At 39.4% G+C, this 19,211-nt stretch overlaps 1 protein-coding gene across 1 annotated transcript in view; it reads left to right on the top strand.

Annotated features, from left to right (window-relative positions):
* Window positions 1-19,211, top strand: part of LOC150102099 (uncharacterized protein CG3556-like) — a 117,557-nt gene that overhangs the window by 28,332 nt on the left and 70,014 nt on the right. Inside the window, exons 2-3 of the mRNA XM_090399983.1 lie at window positions 5,691-5,851; window positions 15,297-15,492. Of these exons, the coding sequence (XP_090256109.1) occupies window positions 5,691-5,851; window positions 15,297-15,492 (357 nt within the window). The remainder of the gene's footprint in view (window positions 1-5,690; window positions 5,852-15,296; window positions 15,493-19,211) is intronic.

Below are 19,211 nucleotides of genomic sequence, written 5' to 3'. Positions count from 1 at the left end.
TTTCAGTGATTATACCTATGCTACCACGTATGGGCAGCCAACGTGACTCTTCATTTGGAAATGATGTCAGAGTTGAGAAATGAGCAAATCATTCCACCCATTACAAAAAATATTAATATCATCCAATGTAATTTAAATAGTATTGTTACTAGCTGACAAACATGATGCTGATATTATCTGCATCCAGGAAACCAAACTTTGACAAACCAGAGGACTAAACATTAAAAACTATGACATCATACGACAAGATAGGCCTACTGACCAAAATGGAGGAGGGCTTCTGACACTAATCCAAAACTTGTCATATAAAGTTGTTGAGCTAGACATAGTAACAGAAGGAACTGAAATACAAGGAATCCAAATACTGGAACCAAGTAAAATGCCATTAAACATATTCAATTGTTATCATCCTCCTGACAAACCTGGACCAAATCTTTCCAGCCTATCCCATCTCATTGAAGAAAACTCCATTATCTTAGGAGACATGAATAGCAAACACATGTTATGGAGTTCTGAGGAAATAAACCCAAGAGGAGAAAACCTGAGTAATTTTTTAGATGAAACAGGACTAATAACTCTCAACAGTGGAGAACCCACTTATCTCTCTCATTCTTATGGTACAAAAGATGCCCTAGATATTACTGCGGTGTCTCCAGATCTTCACCATGAAGCTATTTGGTCTGTTTTGGAATCAGTAGTAAGCGACCATACCCTAATATTAATCAATCTGAACCCAAAAATGACTATACCCACCCAAAAAAGAAAATATCATTGGAACTTCCAGAAGGCAAATTGGGAGAAATACAAGGATGTCATCCTCATCCAACCACGTCTCACTTATTATTATTATTATTAAAACAAGACCTCATGGAGTCAAAGACTCATCTAGGAGGTCCTTTTATCTTACACACACATCTCATCATACCGTGTCTTAAACACATTCAAACTACTTGCAGACACCACGTTCTCAGGCAGGGCATTCCAATCACTCACAACTCTGCACGAAAAAAACCTGCCCCTTACTCACACCCTCCTTATACAGTTTCCAGGGATGACCTCTGGTTCTCCCCTGATCTCCCACTATTCTCTGTAGAACTTCTCCACCATTGATCCTATAACAACCCCTTACCAACTTGTAGGTCTCTATCATATCTCCCCTCTTCCTTCTCTCCACGAGACTCTGCAAATTACATCTTTTCAATCTTTCCTCATACTCAACATTCCAGAGGGCAGAAACTACCTTAGTCATTCGCCTTTGGACCCTTTCCAACATCTCTTCATCCTTCTGAAAACCCTGTGACCAAATCTGGGCACAATAGTCCAAGTGTGGCCTAATCAAAGCCTTATACATTGGAACAAGTATCTCCCTACTTCTACATGTCAGTGTCCTCCGCATCATTCCCAGAAGTCTTTGTGTTGTCTTCACAATTTTGGCGATGTGTCCCCTAAATTTTAGATCCTTATCCACTGTCACCCCCAGATCTCTTATTTCCTCTACTTCCAACAATATATTCTCACCAAGCATAAATTCTGCATTCCATCTTTGTTTTCCAAATTTTAAAACCTTACATTTTGCAACATTGAACTCACATCCCCATTTGCTTGCCCAATCACTCAATTTATTCAAGTCTTCTTGCAAGGCCACAACATCTTCACTACTCTTTATGGTTCGTCCCAACTTTGCATCATCTGCAAACAACTGAATATCTCAATCCAAATCTTCACCAATATCATTAATATATAAGTTAAATAGTAATGGCCCTAAAACAGACCCCTGAGGCACTCCACTAGTGACTTTCCTTTTCCTGGATATTGCACCCCCATACACAACTTGTTGATAGCTATCAGATAGCCAGTCTCCAATCCAATGCACTAATCTAATATCCAACCCCATCTGCTCTAGTTTGACTGTCAACTTATCATGAGGTACTCTATCAAAAGCTTTTGCGAAATCCAAGTATATTACTGTGTATCCTTCTCCTCTGTCCAAGGAAGCAGTCACTTTATTGTAATAAGTAAGTAGATTACTAAAACATGACCTCCCTTTAGCAAATCCATGCTGTCCATCAAAAATTATACCATTGTTGTCAACCCAACTCTGGATCCTAGTTCTCACAAGCTTCTCCAACAACTTAACCACAACACCTGACACACAGATAGGCCTATAGTTTGATGCTTGAGTTCGATCACCTCCTTTATGAAGTGGCACAATCTTGCCCTCCTTCCACTCTTTAGGAACTTGACCAAGTGCAAGACTCGTATTAAAAAAATATGTCAAGGCAGGTGTCAACTCTCTAGCTTATCTCTTATCTCTAGCAACTCTCAACTTATTCTAACAATTTTTGGATGGACAGACTCAATTAATGTAACCATTTCATCTGCCTTGTTTCTTCTACTTCTAGCATTTTTATACAAACACAACAGCTCATTCCTGGATCTAAAGCTAGTTCCACTGATACCAATCATTCGATGTGATTTCTCCATGCTCAGCTGAAGCCATTTCCCTTTCTGATTATTCATTTTAGAACCCTCTTCAAATCCAACTGTTTCTGCTTGATCCCAGGTCATCCCATTCCTTTTCTGTCTACATATGCATTCACATCCCCTTGGAGCATCCACCCTTCTCACGCTGTGTTCACCTGTCCACCCTGAGCCACCCTGTTACCCTGTCCATCTTTGCACACCCATTCTCTCATTCTCTATACTCATGCCACTCACTTCCTCATTTATAACTACCTCTTCAGTTTCTCCTGTCTTACTCTCCTGCTCTTCCACATCGCTTCCCACTTGATCTGATTCATTCTCTGTACTGACTTCTCTACCTTCCAGCAGCAGTCTCTCCAAGCAATTCATACCAAAATCACCGAAACGCAGTCCATCACTCTTATATAGTTCACTTCATCCTCCAAACTCATTCCACACATTATTATCAGCTCTTCTGATGCTATGACAAAAATCCAAAACTCTTGAAATCTCTTGTTCCCTCTATTACATGTTGCCTAAGACATTTATCCCTCAAGAATTCTAGAAATTCCATTCCCTTATTGCTACATGCATCTTCCTCTCTCCAATTTATACTACTGTAGTTAAAATCTCCCATAACAATAATTCTTCTTGCACTTGCCAAGCTCAACTGCCTAAACATCTCCTGCTCCCCATGCTCTGTGCTCCTTGGTTTGTAGCAACATCCCACTAAATATTCTGTATTGCCCACCTCTACCTCACACCATATGCTTTCAAAACCATTAGTGTCACTGCCTTCCAAAGCCTCCACTCATTGAGGACATAAGTCATCACTTACCACAAGCAGAACTCCACCACCAAGTTTTCTCTTCCTATCCTGCCAAAAAATGCTATGCCCTGCTACTTCCATTCCTGTTATTATATCATCTTCCGTCAACCACATCTCAGAGATCCCAATAATCTTTGGCCAGGCTGATGCTTTCGGCACCACGAATTCATCTCCTTTATTTCGGATACTCCTGGCATTAGTATAAAGCATTAAAATGTCACTGCTTCTATACCTATCATTATCCCCAATAGACTCCATGGGACTCAGAGTTACCTGATGTCGTCTCCCTTACCCCATGCAAGTGGTCTCTTGAATACAGTTCCTTTCTGTCCTCAAATGCCCTCCAAGCATCCACATATTCCAATCCTCTCTTCTGACACATTCTGGCTGTTATGCTATTCATTATTACTGCTCTTCTGCTCAGCTAGTCATTATCATACCTGGGTAACACACACACACACACACACACACACACACTATCTTTCCTCTGTGTGTTTTCTTTGTACAACCTCAAACATGAATCTCAGATCTCTCGCCATCCGATTTACACTGCCTCTCAAGTCATTCGTGCCAACCATCACAATCATTACATCCACCCTTTTGCCTTGCTTAATTGCCATAGCCATACTTTCTATCGTTCCTGCAGGCAAACACTCCTCTGCCATGCTATCTTGCACACCACGATCATCAAGTCTTAGTTTGTGAGCTATGTGGTGAAAATGGAGAGTTGTAGAGTAGGCGCCCTTCCTTGATTAATCTCTAGTCTCCTTGATCATAAAATAATAAATGATAATAATAATTTATTCAGCTGACTGCCCACCATACCAGCTTTGCTTATTCTGTTGTCTATTTCCAGATTTAACCTATTATCTTCACTAAAAACTGTGCCTAAATTGCTGTAATATTTTACTTTTTCAATAGGATCTCCATTCAGAATGCAGCTGAAGTTTTCTATGCTATGCTCCTGCCTGTTTTCATAGTTTTGGTCTTGAGTTAGTGAATCCTGGAGACTTGCACTAGATGTGTTTGGACAACATCATCTGCATAAAGCAAAGAGCTAACTTTGACACCTTCAGTTCTAATATCAGACTTAATGCCACTTTCTTTCATAATGTTATCCAAATAGATGATCAATAAGAGTAGCGATTAATGTGCATCTTTGTCTTACTCCTGATTTTACATCAAACCAACTTCCTATATTTCCTTCAATTCTAACTGCTAACTGACAACTTAAATATAAAGTATGTGTTGTTCTGTATAATGTTCCATCCACTCCATATAATTGTAGTGTTTTGAAAATGTTTTCTCTGGGCACTTTGTCATATGCCTTTTCCAGATCTACAAAACTTAAGTACAGATCCTAAGTATTCCTATGATTTCTCAACTGTTTGTCTTAAAGTGAAACTCTAATCCTGATAACCTCTATTTGGCCTGAACCTAGCTTGTTCTTCTCCAAGTTTCACAATCTTTCTCAAACTCATTTCAAAATATGCTAGCATAAATCTGATCTGGAACACTCAGTAGAGAGAAATTCTTCCATAATTCTCACATTCAGTTTTATCCCCTTTTTTATAGATGGGTACTATAAGAGCCTAACCTAAATACTTTTGAATACAGTTCCTTTCTGTCCTCAAATGCCCTCCAAGCATTCACATATTCCAATCCTCTCTTCTGACACATTGGGAATTCTGACTTCTCGACTTCTGACTACTCGAATCATTGGGAATTCAACCTTCTGACCAGGCCCTCTGAATTATGCAATGTAGCCACCACAAAACTTTTGTACCTCCGTATTTTAGCATTTCTAGTCAAATATCATCTACTCCAGCTGCCTTTCCACATTTCAAAGTTTTGATGTCTTTTTCTACCTCAAATATTGATATGTACTCCTCTTTGCATTCCTCTTGAAAATTTTCTAGTTATTTTTATTTAGCATATGATGTACAGGTCTCAGGATATTACATACATATTACATAAAACAGCATAAAAACAATTGTAAAAATCATATTAAGAGAAGTACAATAGGTTGAAATGATTTTGAAATGAAATTTTCTAGTATGGTGCTGTCACTAATTGGTTCATTTAAAAGTCTTTCAAAGTAATTACTCCAGACATATCCTTATCTTCAGTAGAAGATAAGGATATCCTAGAGAAACCATCTGTAAGTAATTTACAAATGGATCTTAAGTGAAGTGTTGGGATGAATACATTTTAATATAAATACATTAATTAAATTACAACACTTTTCATTAAAAATAACAAAAAACAACTCATCTGCCTCTGCCATTTTATTCAATTATAATTTAAGAGAATAATAAACATATTCTTAACCATTTATTGCATATCAAAATATCACTAGTGGATTCTTCTTTGTCAACTCAGTTCTATGCATTTTTAGATATTCTAGCTCTGGCAATAATGGGGATTATTTGTGCTCAAAAAAACAACCAGTCATTTGAAGAAAGTCTGAATTTAACTGAAACTATAATGATGCTAAAAAAATCCCAAAAAGAAGATGGCAGTTTTGGAAGTATATATACTACAGCCCTTGTGATGCAGGTAGGTAGAGTACAATATATGACTCATTTTTCATTATCATCATTACTCATATCTCTTTATTATTATTACTCACTTCATTATCAATATCACAATAAATATCACAATAAAAATGTTATAAAGATACTAAATGTGCGCAGATTTGGTCACCTAGGTTTCTTCTTGATGGGGAGGAGGTGGAGAGGATCCAGAGGCGAGTGACCAAGATGATAGCAGGTCTGTGGAATGAACCGTATGAGAACAGGTTGAGGATTTGTGGGTTGCAAAAATTGGTTGATAGGCGGAGGAGGGGAGATATGATTGAGACATTCAAATTACTGAAGGGTTTCTATAAAATTAATTCAGAAGATATTTTTGAGAACAGGGCTGGTTGTGGGAGGACTAGGGGACATCCATGGAAACTGGGCAAAAGTGTGGTTAGTAAAGGTGTTAGAGCTGGGTTCTTTACTTTTAGAGTAGTGAATGAGTGGAATGCGCTCCCTGAGTCTGTAGTGGATGCTGTGACAGTGAATGAGTTTAAGGCGAGGTATGATAGATACTGTATGAATGTCAAATAGTTGTGATGATATGATTTGGGGCCTCCCTCGATGAGTCTAATGACTCCCTGGAGTTGCCCGTAATAATAGTAATAATAATAGTAATAAATACTCTAAAAACCTGAAAATCTACACTAATAACCTATAATACACTAATTTTCTGAAGAAAAAACACAATGAAACAGATACAAATCACTAATTTTATGAGTGCTAAATTATACGACCACTCAATATAACAGAAAAGGAAATTAGTGGTATTCGTGGGCACAAATGACTTAGTTGGAGAGAAGAAGAATGTTGATAGAAACTTGAGGAAGTTGTTGCAGGCAGGTAAAGAAGAACAGTGTTATTGGGAAAGTCATAGGTGTGTTGCCCAGATAAGATAAAAGTGAATTGAGAAGGAGAGTGGAGATCATGAATATTATTATTATTATTATTATATAGACATTATATGGACAGCCTTTTGACTCCATGGAGTCAAAAGGCTGAGTTGTGTGAGGCAAAGGGAGTTCAATTTGTAAATCTGTGGAGTATAATTCAAGGGAAGTTCAAATGGTATAAAGCTGATGGATTACATTTGAATGGGTTTGATGTTGGGCATTTAGAAAGGATATTGTTTTCTGAGAAGGCACAGAGTCAGGAAGTTAATATAGCAAATGATCAGAGTCTACCTGTGAAACAGGATAGCACAAATCAACAGATTGTACATCAGGAGGAAGATGGATATGAGGTTGAAGATGTGGTTGCTGCAACACAAGGTGATGGAATGCATAAAGGTTAGGAAAAGACAGGTAAGAATGGAAATCACAGTCAGGATCAGGAAAACGGGAGTGGTCAAACTGAAGAGAGAGAGAGAGGTGTAGTATAGCAACTAGAATAGCAAATGTTGGTGCTGGTAGGATGGCCTCAAACACACAGTGATTGTTATGTTTATACACAAATGTAAGGAGTATTTGAAACAAGAGAGCTGAATTTGTGGCATTGATTGAGACGGTATTCCAAAAAGTAATTGGAATAAGTGAAACTTGGTTGTCTGAGGGGGGATGGATGTGATGTCGGAAATAGAATTAAAAGGATTTATAATTTTCTGGAAGGAAAGAGATGTGAAAAGAGGAGGGGGGAAGTGCTGTTAATAAACTGCAGAGGAATTGTGTCTACAATTATAATGCAGGTGATTATAATAGTCTTAGACATCAACTTCGGGAAATTTCATGGAGGGAGGAATTGCAAGGCCGGGATATCGTTAGTGCATGGGAAATTGTGAAAGAATATTTGTTAGCAGCAATGGTAAGTTGTATACCACGAGTGAAGAAGAGGACACAGTTTGGATTAAATTGGATGACAAACACTATTAAACAGGAATTGCATGTGAAAAAAAGGCTATGGAAGAGATATAAGGAGACAGGTGAAGAAAGGATGCGTGAAGAATATAAGACAAAGGCCAGAAGAGTGACTAGTGTGGTAAGGAAAGCGAAACGGGAATATGAGAGGAGATTGGCCCTAAGATCCAAAGAAAATCCTAGGGAATTTTTTAGCTATGTGGCCAGTAGGAGGAGAAATGACTGTGTAAGAATGATATTGTGGGATAAAAATGGGAATAGAGTGACTGATGCAGAGGACATAGTGGAATTGTTCAATGAACACGTTATTGGAATATTTCATCCTAGAGGAGTCAGTTTTGATGCTAGAGGGATAGAGCAGGTTCAAGGTTTAGAGGTACAGGAGGAGAATGTGTTTCAGATACTGAGAACTCTGGATGACAATAAAGCTTTGGGACTGGATGGTATTTCAGCACGAGTTTTGAGAGAATGTGCTAGGGAACTGACAGTGCCTTTAACCTGGCTTTTCAATGAAAGTCTGGCTTCAGCAAAGGTGCCCAGGGAATGGAACGAAGGTAAGATAGTGCCATTGCATAAGGGTGGTAACAGACTGGAAGTGTCTAATTATAGACCAGTCTGTGTGTCATCAGTAGTTGTTAAGATCTTGGAGAAAGTAGTGAGGGACCGTATACAGCACTGGGCAGATGAGGGTAATGTTATCTGTGAGAGTCAACATGGATTTGTGAAAGGGTGCTCTTGTTTTAGCAATATGCTAGCCTTTTATAATAAAGTTACAAGAATATTAGATGAAGGAAAGGCATATACTGCAATTTTCTTAGACTTAGCAAAGGCATTTGACAAGGTACCACATGATAAGCTGATATTTAAGTTGCAACACATGGGTCTGGATGTCAGATTGGTCAACTGGATTCAGGATTGGCTGTCTGATAGGTATCAGAGAGTTGTGTATGGTGGAGCAGTTTCAAGGAAGCAGAGGGTTACAAGTGGGGTCCCACAGGGCTCAGTACTAGGATCTATATTGTTTAACCTTTATATCAATGACATTGCCAGTGGATTGTAAGGGGATATTCAGTTGTTTGCAGATGATGCGAAGCTGGGAAGGATTATTAGTAATAGTGCAGATGTGGTATTCCTGCAAGAGGATTTGAATAAGCTAGATAGATGGGCAAATTAATGGGGGTTTCAGTTTAATGCAGCAAAATGTAAGGTCTTGAGGTTTGGGAAACATCGATGGGATGCTGCAAACTCTATGGGAGGAGTTATATTGGAGGAAGTTTGGGAGACAAGAGATCTGGGGTTGATGATTGATAGAAAACTGAAGTTTAGGGGACATATTGCAAAGGTGGTGAAGGTAACACAGAGGATTGCTGCAATTATGAGAAGGACACTGACCTGCAGAGATAAGAGGGTTATCATTCCGTTGTATAAGTCTCTGATCAGACCACACTTGGATTATTGTTCTCAGATTTGGTCCCCAGGATTTGAAGGGGATAAATTAACTGTGGAAAAGATACAAAGACGGATGACAAAGATGGTTTCAGGACTGTACAAGGATAGTTATGAGAATCGGCTGAGGGAATGTGGACTGCAGAGGTTGGCAGATAGAAGAAGGAGAGGTGATATGATTGAGACTTTTAAATTGTTGAGAGGTGGTTACAGGGTTGACACTGGGGAGTTCTTTCACTTGGTTGAACAGCGGGAAGGAGTAATGACAAGAGGCCATCCCTGGAAGTTACGAAAGGAAACTGTGAGCAAGAGGGTGAGGAGTGGTTTCTTTGAATGGAGGGTGGTTGAGCTGTGGAATGCATTGCCTGATAGAGTGGTGAGGGCGAGAACGGTCAATGAGTTTAAGGAGTGGTATGATAGAATTTGTGCTTCTTAGGGGGAACCTCCCCTCGATGAGTCTTGACAGACTTTATGTTCTTAGGAAGGACCTCCCACGATGAGTCTTTTGACTCCATGGAGGCCTGAATAATAATAATAATAATAATAATAATAATAAAAAAAACATGTGGAAGTTGAAGATGCATGCACAGATTTTGAATCTGTGTGGTGTGAAGTTGAAATAAACAGGTTAGTATATCTGATAGGATGTTGTTATAGGCCAGGGAATGCAGAGAATACTGATTGTGAAATGTTTAGGCAAATTAGTTGGGCATGTAAGAAGAAGGGGATCCTGATTGGAAACTTTAATTTGGGATATAGACTGGAAGGAGGAGATAGAGTATAGGAATAAGGAGAGCGAGTTTGTGGAATTTCTGAGAGATAAGTACCTTAAGCAGCACATGATTGAAGCAACTAAAGGATTTAATGTTTTGGATTTCGTGATAACTTCACAAGATGTAGTTGTTAATGAGATGTTGACACTGCCGCCAGTTGGTGAGATTGATCATGAGGTATTTGTTTGGGAAGTGATGAAAGAAGAAAAGGTCACTGCCAAAAGTGGATACATGTGAAAGTATAAAGCAGGTGATTATAGGGACCTCTGTAGTCAGTTAGTATCAGAACGTTGGGTAGATGAGCTGAGTGGAAAAGATTTTGACAATGCATGGAAACTCATAAAGCAGTATCTGACAAAGTCAATGTATGACTGCATACCGAGGATTAAGCAAGTAAAAAAATAACTCGGCCTGGTTGGCTGAATGGTTAGCGTATCTGCTCTCCAGCTAAAGGACTGAGGGTTCTAATCCTGCCATGGGGATGGATGTTTGTGATTGTCTTTAGAAATGCAAGTGATGGTGGTGGTTGGCAATAGATGCCATTTGTGTAGTTAGTGAACTGAGTGGTGGAGACAGAGAGTTGTAGAGTAGGCTTCCCTCGATAAGTCTTTGGACTCCCTAGAGGTATCATGTAATAATAAATAGAGTGGGAGTGAAATGGATGAACAGTGAAATCAAGAAAGCTGTGCTGGAAAATAAAATGTTATGAAGGAGATACAAGACAATTGGTGGTGATCAGATCCATGAAGAGTATCAGGTACAATCTAGAAAGGTGCTGAGCATGGTAAAGAAAGAAAAGTTGCAGTATGAGAGGAGATTAGCTGGTCAGGCCAAGGTTAACTTAAGGGAAATTTTTTGCTACATGGCAAGAAAGAGGAAGAATAATTGTGGTAGACTAACAGCTGCAAAGGATACAGAGGAATTATTAACAAGCACTTTATGAGTGTATATCATTCTGGTATAAATTATCTGGTACAATATATAGAAGACAGGCAAGTATTAGGAGAATTGGAAGTGAAAGAAAGAGGTATATCAGATGTTGGTTGGGCTAGAGTGGATAAGGCTGTGAGAATGGATGACATATCACCACGTATGCTTAAGGAATGTGCACCACAGTTTGGTTATGCCCTTGACCTGGTTATTTAATGAAAGTCTTGCAGTGGGTAGGGTTCCTAAGGAGTGGAAAGAAGGCAAAATAGTACCACTCCATAAGCATGGTTCTAAGACAGATGTTTCCAACTATAGGCCAATCTGTGTAACTGCAGTTGTGGTCAAGGTGTTGGAGAGAGTTGTTCAATGAACACTTTATTGGAGTATTTCATCCTGGAGGAGGAAATTTTAATAGTAGAAGGATATGGCAGGTTCAAGGTTCAGTAGTGCAGGAGGAGAGTATGTTCCAAATATTGAGTACTCTGAATGTCAGTAAAGCTGTGGGACTGGATGGTATTTCACCACTAGTTTTGAAAGAATGTGCTAGGGAACTGACAGAGCCTTTGACCTGGTTTTTCAGTGAAAGTCTGGCTATGGGAAAGGTGCCCATGGAATGGAAGGAAGGTAAGATAGTGCTATTGCCTAAGGGCAGTAGCAGACTGGAAGTCTCTAATTATAGGCCAGTTGGTGTTTCATCAGTAGTTGTTAAGATCTTGGAGAAATTAGTCAGGGACCATATACAGCACTGGGCAGATGAGGGTAATGTTATCTGTGAGAGTCAGCATGGATTTCTTAAGGGACACTCTTGTTTAATTATTATTAGTAGTAGTATTAAGGCCTCCATGGAGTCAAAAGACTCATTGTGGGAGGTCCTTCCTAAGAACATAAAGTCTGTCAAGACTCATCAAGGGGAGGTCCCCCCCTCCCCCAAGAAACACAAAGTTTATCATACCACTCTTTAAACTCATTGACCGTTCTTGCTCCGACCACTCCATCAGGCAATGCATTCCACGGTTCAACCACCCTCCATGCAAAGAAACCACTCCTTACCCTCTTGCTCACAGTTTCCTTTCGTAACTTCCAGGGATGGCCTCTTGTCATCGCTCCTTCCCGCTGTTCAACCAAGCAAAAGAATACCCCAGTGTCAACCCTGTAACCACCTCTCAACAGTTTAAAAGTTTAAATCATATCACCTCTCCTTCTTCTATCCACCAAACTCTGCAGTCCACATTCCCTCAGCCGATCCTCATAACAGTCCTGAAACCATCTTTGTCATCCGTCTTTGTATTCTTTCCACAGTTAATTTATCCCCTTCAAATCCTGGGGACCAAATCTGAGAAAATTAGTCCAAGTGTGGTCTGATCAGAGACTTATACAACGGAATGATAACCCTCTTATCTCTGCAGGTCAGTGTTTTTCTCATAATTGCAACAATCCTCTGTGTTACCTTCACCACCTTTGCAATATGTCCCCTAAACTTCAGGTCTCTATCAATCATTAACCCCAGATCTCTTGTCTCCCCTACTTCCTCCAGTATAACTCCTCCCATAGAGTATGCAGCATCCCATTGATGTTTCCCAAACCTCAAGAGCTTACATTTTGCTGCATTAAACTGAAACCCCCATTCATTTGCCCAGCTATCTAGCCTATTTAAATCCTCTTGCAGGAACACCACATCTGCACTATTACTAATAATCATTCCCACCTTCGCATCATCCACAAACAACTGAATACCCCCTTGCAATCCACTGTCAATGTCATTGATATAAAGGTTAAACAACATAGGTCCCAGTACTGAGCCCTGTGGGACCCCACTTGTAACCCTCTGCCTCCTTGAAACTGCTCCACCATACACAACTCTCTGATACCTATCAGACAGCCAATCGTGAATCCAGTTGACCAATCTGACATCCAGACCCATGTGTTGCAACTTAAATATCAGCTTATCATGTGGCACCCTGTCAAATGCCTTTACTAATTTAAGAAAATTGCAGTATATGCCTTTCCCCTCATCTAATGTTCTTGTAACTTTATTATAAAAGGCTAGCATATTGCTAAAACAAGAGAGCCCCTTCACAAATCCATGTTGACTTTCACAGATAACATTACCCTCATCTGCCCAATGCTGTATACGGTCCTCACTACTTTCTCCAAGATCTTAACAACTACTGATGACACACAGACTGATCTATAATTTAGACACTTCCAGTCTGTTACCACCCTTATGCAATGGCACTATCTTATCCTCCTTCCATTCCCTGGGCACCTTTGCCGAAGCCTGACTTTCATTGAAAGGCCAGGTTAAAGGCACTGTCAGTTATCTAGCACATTCTCTCAAAACTCATGGTGAAATACCATCCAGTCCCATAGCTTTACTGACATCCAGAGTACACAGTATATGAAACACACTCTCCTCCTGTATCTCTAAACCTCAAACCAGCCCTATCCCTCTAGCATCAAAACTGACTCCTCTAGGATGAAATATTCCAATAACGTGTTCATTGAACAATTCCACTATGTCCTCTGCATCAGTCACTCTATTCCCATTTTTATCCCACAATATCATTCTTCCACAGTCATTTCTCCTCCTACTGCCCACATAGCTAAAAAATTCCCTAGGATTTTCTTTTGATCTTAGGGCCAATCTCCTCTCATATTCCAGTTTCGCTTTCCTTACCACACTAGTCACTCTTCTGGCCTGTGTCTTATATTCTTCATGCATCTTCTCTTCACCTGTCTCCTTGTATCACTTCCATAGCCTCTTTTTCGCATGCAATTCCTGTTTAATATTGTTTGTCATCCACTTTACTCGAAATTGTGTCCTCTTTTTCACTCGTAGTATACAACTTGCCATTGCTGCTAACAAATATTCTTTCACAATTTCCCACGCACTAATGATATCCCGGCCTTCAAATTCCTCCCTCCATGAAACTTCCCGAAGTTGACGTCTAAGACTATTATAATCACCTGCTTTATACTTCCACATAAGTTCCCTTCTCTTTGATACTCCTGCATGTCTATTCATTTTCCAAGTCAAAACCATATGGTCACTCTCTCCAGCTGGTGGGAGAGATGTCAACTCAGTTATTATCAACTCTTCTGATGCTATAACCAAATCAAAAACTCTTGAACCTCTTGTTCCCTCTGTTACATGTTGCCTAAGCTCAGTGTTACCTAACATCGTCTCCCTTCTCCCAAGTATCCATTCCCACAAGAGGCCACCCCTGCTATCATCCTACCTGGGACACACTGACTCATTCAGAACAGCAATCTCTCTAGATGCCTACGTCCTTCCTCATTCAAATGTAAACGGTCTCTCGCATACAATTCCTCTCTTTCCTCAAAAGCACTCCAAGCATCCACATATACCAGTCCTCTCTTGTCACACATTCTCGCTATTATGCCATTCAATATCACCGCTCTTCTGCTCAGCTCATCATTATCATACCTAGGTAGCACGCACACTATTTTTCCTCTCTCTGTCTTCTTCCATATAACCTCAAGCAAAAATCTCATATCTCTCGCTTCCTGACTTACATTACCACTCAAGTCATTCGTTCCTACCATCACAATCATCTCATCCACCCTTTCACCTCTCTTAATTGCCATAGCCACCCTTCCTATTGTTCCTCCTGGCAAACACTCCTCACGCATCCTATCTTGAACACCACGGATCATTGAGTCGTCATACATTATACCTCTTACCATTCCCTCTCTCCTATTGTTTCCATTGTCTCCTCTTCTTTCATTCCCATAGGTCTCTCTCCTACTGTTTCCATTCTCTCCTCTTCTAGCACTTCCATATCTCTCTCTCATTCTGTCTCTCCTTCTGTTTCCATCCTCTTGTCTGCTAGTATTCCCATACCCCTCTCTCTCATTCCCTCTCTTCTATTGTTTCCATTCTCTCCTTTTCTAGCACTCCCATATCTCTCCCTAAATTCTCTCTCTCCCTTACTCTGATTTGCCTTGCATTTATCTCTTCCATTCTCCTAATCTTATCGTTCATACTTCTGCTCTCATTCACAAGACATTTCACCTCCTCTTTCAGCTCATCTATCTCCCTCTGCAGGTCAGTCACTCTTAATCTAAATTCACTCTCCCAAACAAAACCATCTCCTAAACTTTCACAGTCACTCACTCCTTCCACACTATCAACTATTATTTTCTCATTCATATATATATATATTTTTCATTCTCTCCTATCACACTACTTGTCTTCCTACATTCATTCCCCGTTCCTGGAGCAACAACGTCGGATATCAATATTTCTAATGCACTTATTTCCTCCAACTGCCTGCATTTTGTGCACATATGCTCTCTGCTCTCTTTCACAAGCCACATTTCCAATTCCCGAGATGCACACATGCCGCAAATACTGCATGCCACAAAGTGCCTTATTTTTTTATTGTTTTCTTCTATACAGGCCCTTTTTGCAGCTGGCTATGAAGAAGATACAGATTGGGATGTAATGAAAGCAGCAAATTACCTTATAAGCTATCAGACATGGAATGGGTCATTTGGAGATTTTCTGTCTACCTATCTGGTACTTCCAGTACTAAGAGGAAGCAGTCTAGTCAATTTGAGCCATGTCAACTGCCAAGATACAAGAATGCTATCAGGTAGATCTGTTGTATTTGTATACCATATAAAAGAATATATAGAAATGAAAGAATAAAAATTTACAGGTTACAGGGTTGACACTGGGGAGTTCTTTTGCTTGGTTGAACAGCAGGAAGGAGTGATTACAAGAGGCCATTTATGGAAGTTACGAAAGGAAGCTGTGAGCAAGAGGGTGAGGAGTGGGTTCTTTGCATGGAGGGTGGTTGAACCATGGAATGCATTGCCTGATGGAGTGGTGAGAGCGAGAACAGTCAATGAGTTTAAGGAGTGGTATGATAGACTTTGTGTTTCTTAAGGGGGACCTCCCCTCGATGAATCGTGACAGTCTTTATGTTCTTAGGAAGGACCTCCCACGATGAGTCTTTTGACTCCATGGAGGCCTGAATAATAATAATAATAATAATAATAATAATAATAATAAAAATTGAAGCATATAGCATACTTAGGTAATATGGAAAAAATAAACAAGGATTAAGACCATTGCCTTTACGAATGTTGCCTTCAAGCAGAAAAATTATGTTTACTCATTGCCAAGATGCAGAACAGAGACAGTAAAAATGATTTGTAAGTGCATGACATGAGATAGAAGTGTAATCTTGTTATTTTCAATTTGAAAGACCGGAGATTATTATTAAAATGGTCTCAATGAAGTCTGAAGAAGCACCAAGACAGAGACCCATGCTAACTTACATTCACACAGTACCTGTTATATCTCTCCGTGGGCTAATTCAATTACAGTGCACTCACAACTAGGGACTGCAAATTTACTGACTTTTTTTTTTTCTGTGATGTAGCTGACACCCACAAAAGTTTTTCTTAAAACATATTGTACATTTGTACTGTGGACGAGCTAAGGATTTTTTTCTATTATCATTGATTTCATATATATTTCAGTATTCTTATTTATTTTTTACATAGTCCAGAAATCCTACTCTACAGACCAAACATGAACTTTTTCACTTCAGGCTATAAGTAGGACTGTGATCTTACACCAGGCAATATTGAAACAAAATTGATGATATTGATGAGTCTTGACAGATTTTATGTTCTTAGGAAGGACCTCCCACGATGAGTCTTTTGACTCCATGGAGGCCTGAATAATAATAATAATAAAAAAGCATGGCATAAAAAAAAAAATAATAATAAATTTTATATATATGTAGAAAGTATTTTTACCTTGGGTATAAATATGTTAAAGAATTGGGTATAAATATGTTTCTACATTTATATCTCCTCCAGAGATTTTTATTTAATAAGGTTAAAACACCTTATGGTAACTTGTTTTGGCGAAATACTTACAAGCTCTGTATTGCTAAATCTTGGTATTTCTATTTCTAGCCTAGCTCCCACTGACGAGACCTCAATAAAGGTCGAAACCGGTCTGGGTAGTGGCCCCTTGCCTTTAATACAAAACATCATACATCCCCTTCTTGGAGATGTGTTTTGGCATTAAGGGTAAATATTAAGATTAGTGATCGGAGCTTGTTCCACCTTTGCCATGAGTTGCCCTGGTCCAGCACTACCTGTGGGATCAGTTAGACTTGCATCAATTGCAGGCGCAAACTTGACTTTTAGTCTGTTTGCTACTTGGGAAATGGAGTAAAACCAGGTTTAAAATTGCTTGGTATCTTTAACATATATATATAATGCTGTATTAATATTATTAGTATAAATTATAAATAAACACAATTTTTATTACTGTTATTGTGAGGGTAGCTGAAGCATGCGGTAAGTGATTTGAGCTGCGGTAAAAAAACAAAGAAGTGTTTTTTAAACGGTGTATAGTGTGAATTCTTTTGTGAATTGTGCTACATTTTTTCTTCAGTAACACAAGTGTTACTGAAGAGGCATGGAGAGGGCGATAACGAGAGGGCACTAGTGGGCCAAGCACTGCGGACGCGATTTGAAGAGCTCCGGATTCAGATAAGTTTAACTAGGAATAATTAAGTATATATGCGTAATTGTTTAAGTAAGAGCGGCTGTAAACATTGTACGCTACCGATATTATTAGTGTGGGGGTTTTTTCTTGCCTAAACTAAATTATGAAATCGTTATTATTAGACCTAGTAACCTGCAGAGAAAAAAAAAAATGGCAACGGCATTGTCATTCCATGATTTTAATTTAGATTTCAGTCGTTTCGTTGTGTGAGGTCTGTTATATGTATTCCTTCGATTACATAAATGATTTGTGGATGATTAGTGCGGATGGAAGAAGGGTGTGTGTGTGTGTGTGTGCGAAGTGTGACCTGAACGAGGAACTGATGAATGCGAACATGAAATTGATGACAGAAAGTGCTAGCACCGATTGTGTCGCGAGTTCACGTTTGAAAGAGAAGGATGGTGAGTAGGGAGGTGAAAAAATGTTAAAAATCAGGAAAAAAGAAAAAGAGTGATTTGACAACCGTAAAGGATGTTAAAAGGGACAAAAGTGAGGTGGAAAGAAACGAAATTGAGAGAACGAATGAAAGTAGAAATGGTGTGATGCAGAAATCGCAAGTAAAAAAAATCGAAAGAATAAATGATAGTGAAAAAAGAATGAATGATGGCAAAAGTTGGACGCATGTTGGAACGAAAGCACTGAACCAAAGAGAGATGAATGACAGTAAAAGTGAGAAGAATGATAGCGAAAGTTGGACGCATGTTGGAATGAAAGCACTGAACCAAAGAAAGATGAATGACAGTAAAAGTGAGAAGAATGATAGCGAAAGTTGGACGCATGTTAGTCTGAAAGTACGGAAACAAAGAAAGATAAATGAGAGTGAAAGTGAGAAGAATGATAGTGAAAGTTGGACATATGTTGGACCGAAAGTACAGAAACAAAGAAGGATGAATGAGAGGTAAAGTGAGAAGAGGGGGTTGAGAGTTAGAAAGATTTAATGATAGAGAGAATGTGTCGCGAAGTTCGGAAGGTGAATTGGATTGGATGAAGCACGAAATGAAATGGATGTGGAATGAAATTAAGAGAATTCAGGTCAAAACTATTAAAATAAATCATGATGGCATGAAGGAGTTAACGAAAGATGAGCGAGTGGCGTTGTATGGTGACTCCATTATTAAAGGTGTGCTAGAGGATAAAATGCACAAGGTATGTTTTCCAGGCGGTAATTTGAGTAGAGTGATTGAGGCATTGAATATGAGGCGGAGCGAGCAAAAGAGTTAATTGTATTAATTGATACAAATGATTTGAGAGAGAACAAAGGGCATGTCAAAATGAATGTCGGGAGACTGCTTGGAAAGATAAAAGAGAATAGTGTGACAGAAAGGGTAGTCAGTGTGTTGCCTAGGTATGATTGTGGTGAAATGAGGCAGAGAGCAAGGATTATGAATGATATTCTGGCTGAAATATGTGAGGAGATGGGAGTACAGTTTGTTAATGTGTGGAATGAGTTTGAGGGATGAAGTGAGATGTATGGGAGCAATGGACTGCATTTGAGTGGGTATGGTGTGAGTCGCTTGGAGAGACTGCTGCTGGAAAGTAGAGAAGTGAATAGAGAGAATGAATCAGATCGAGAGGGGAGTGATGTGGAACAGCAGAAGAGTAAGACAGGAGAGATTGAAGAAGTGGAAATGAATGGGGAAGTGAGAGGTATGAGTACAGAAAATGAGAGAATGGGTGTGCAAGAGGAGTAGGGAAACGGGGAGGCTCAGGGTGGACAGGGGTACACAGCGTGAGAAAGGTGGATGCTCCAAGAGGAGGTGAGAGCACGTGTAGGCGGAA

The sequence above is a fragment of the Typopeltis vanoorti genome, chromosome 11, assembly GCF_054136105.1.
Source record: "Typopeltis vanoorti isolate ZY-2024b chromosome 11, IOZ_Tvanoo_1.0, whole genome shotgun sequence".
In the NCBI taxonomy this organism is placed as follows: Eukaryota; Metazoa; Arthropoda; class Arachnida; order Uropygi; family Thelyphonidae; genus Typopeltis; species Typopeltis vanoorti.
Note: the sequence above shows the minus strand (reverse complement) of the source record. Positions and strands in the feature narration are given on the sequence as shown.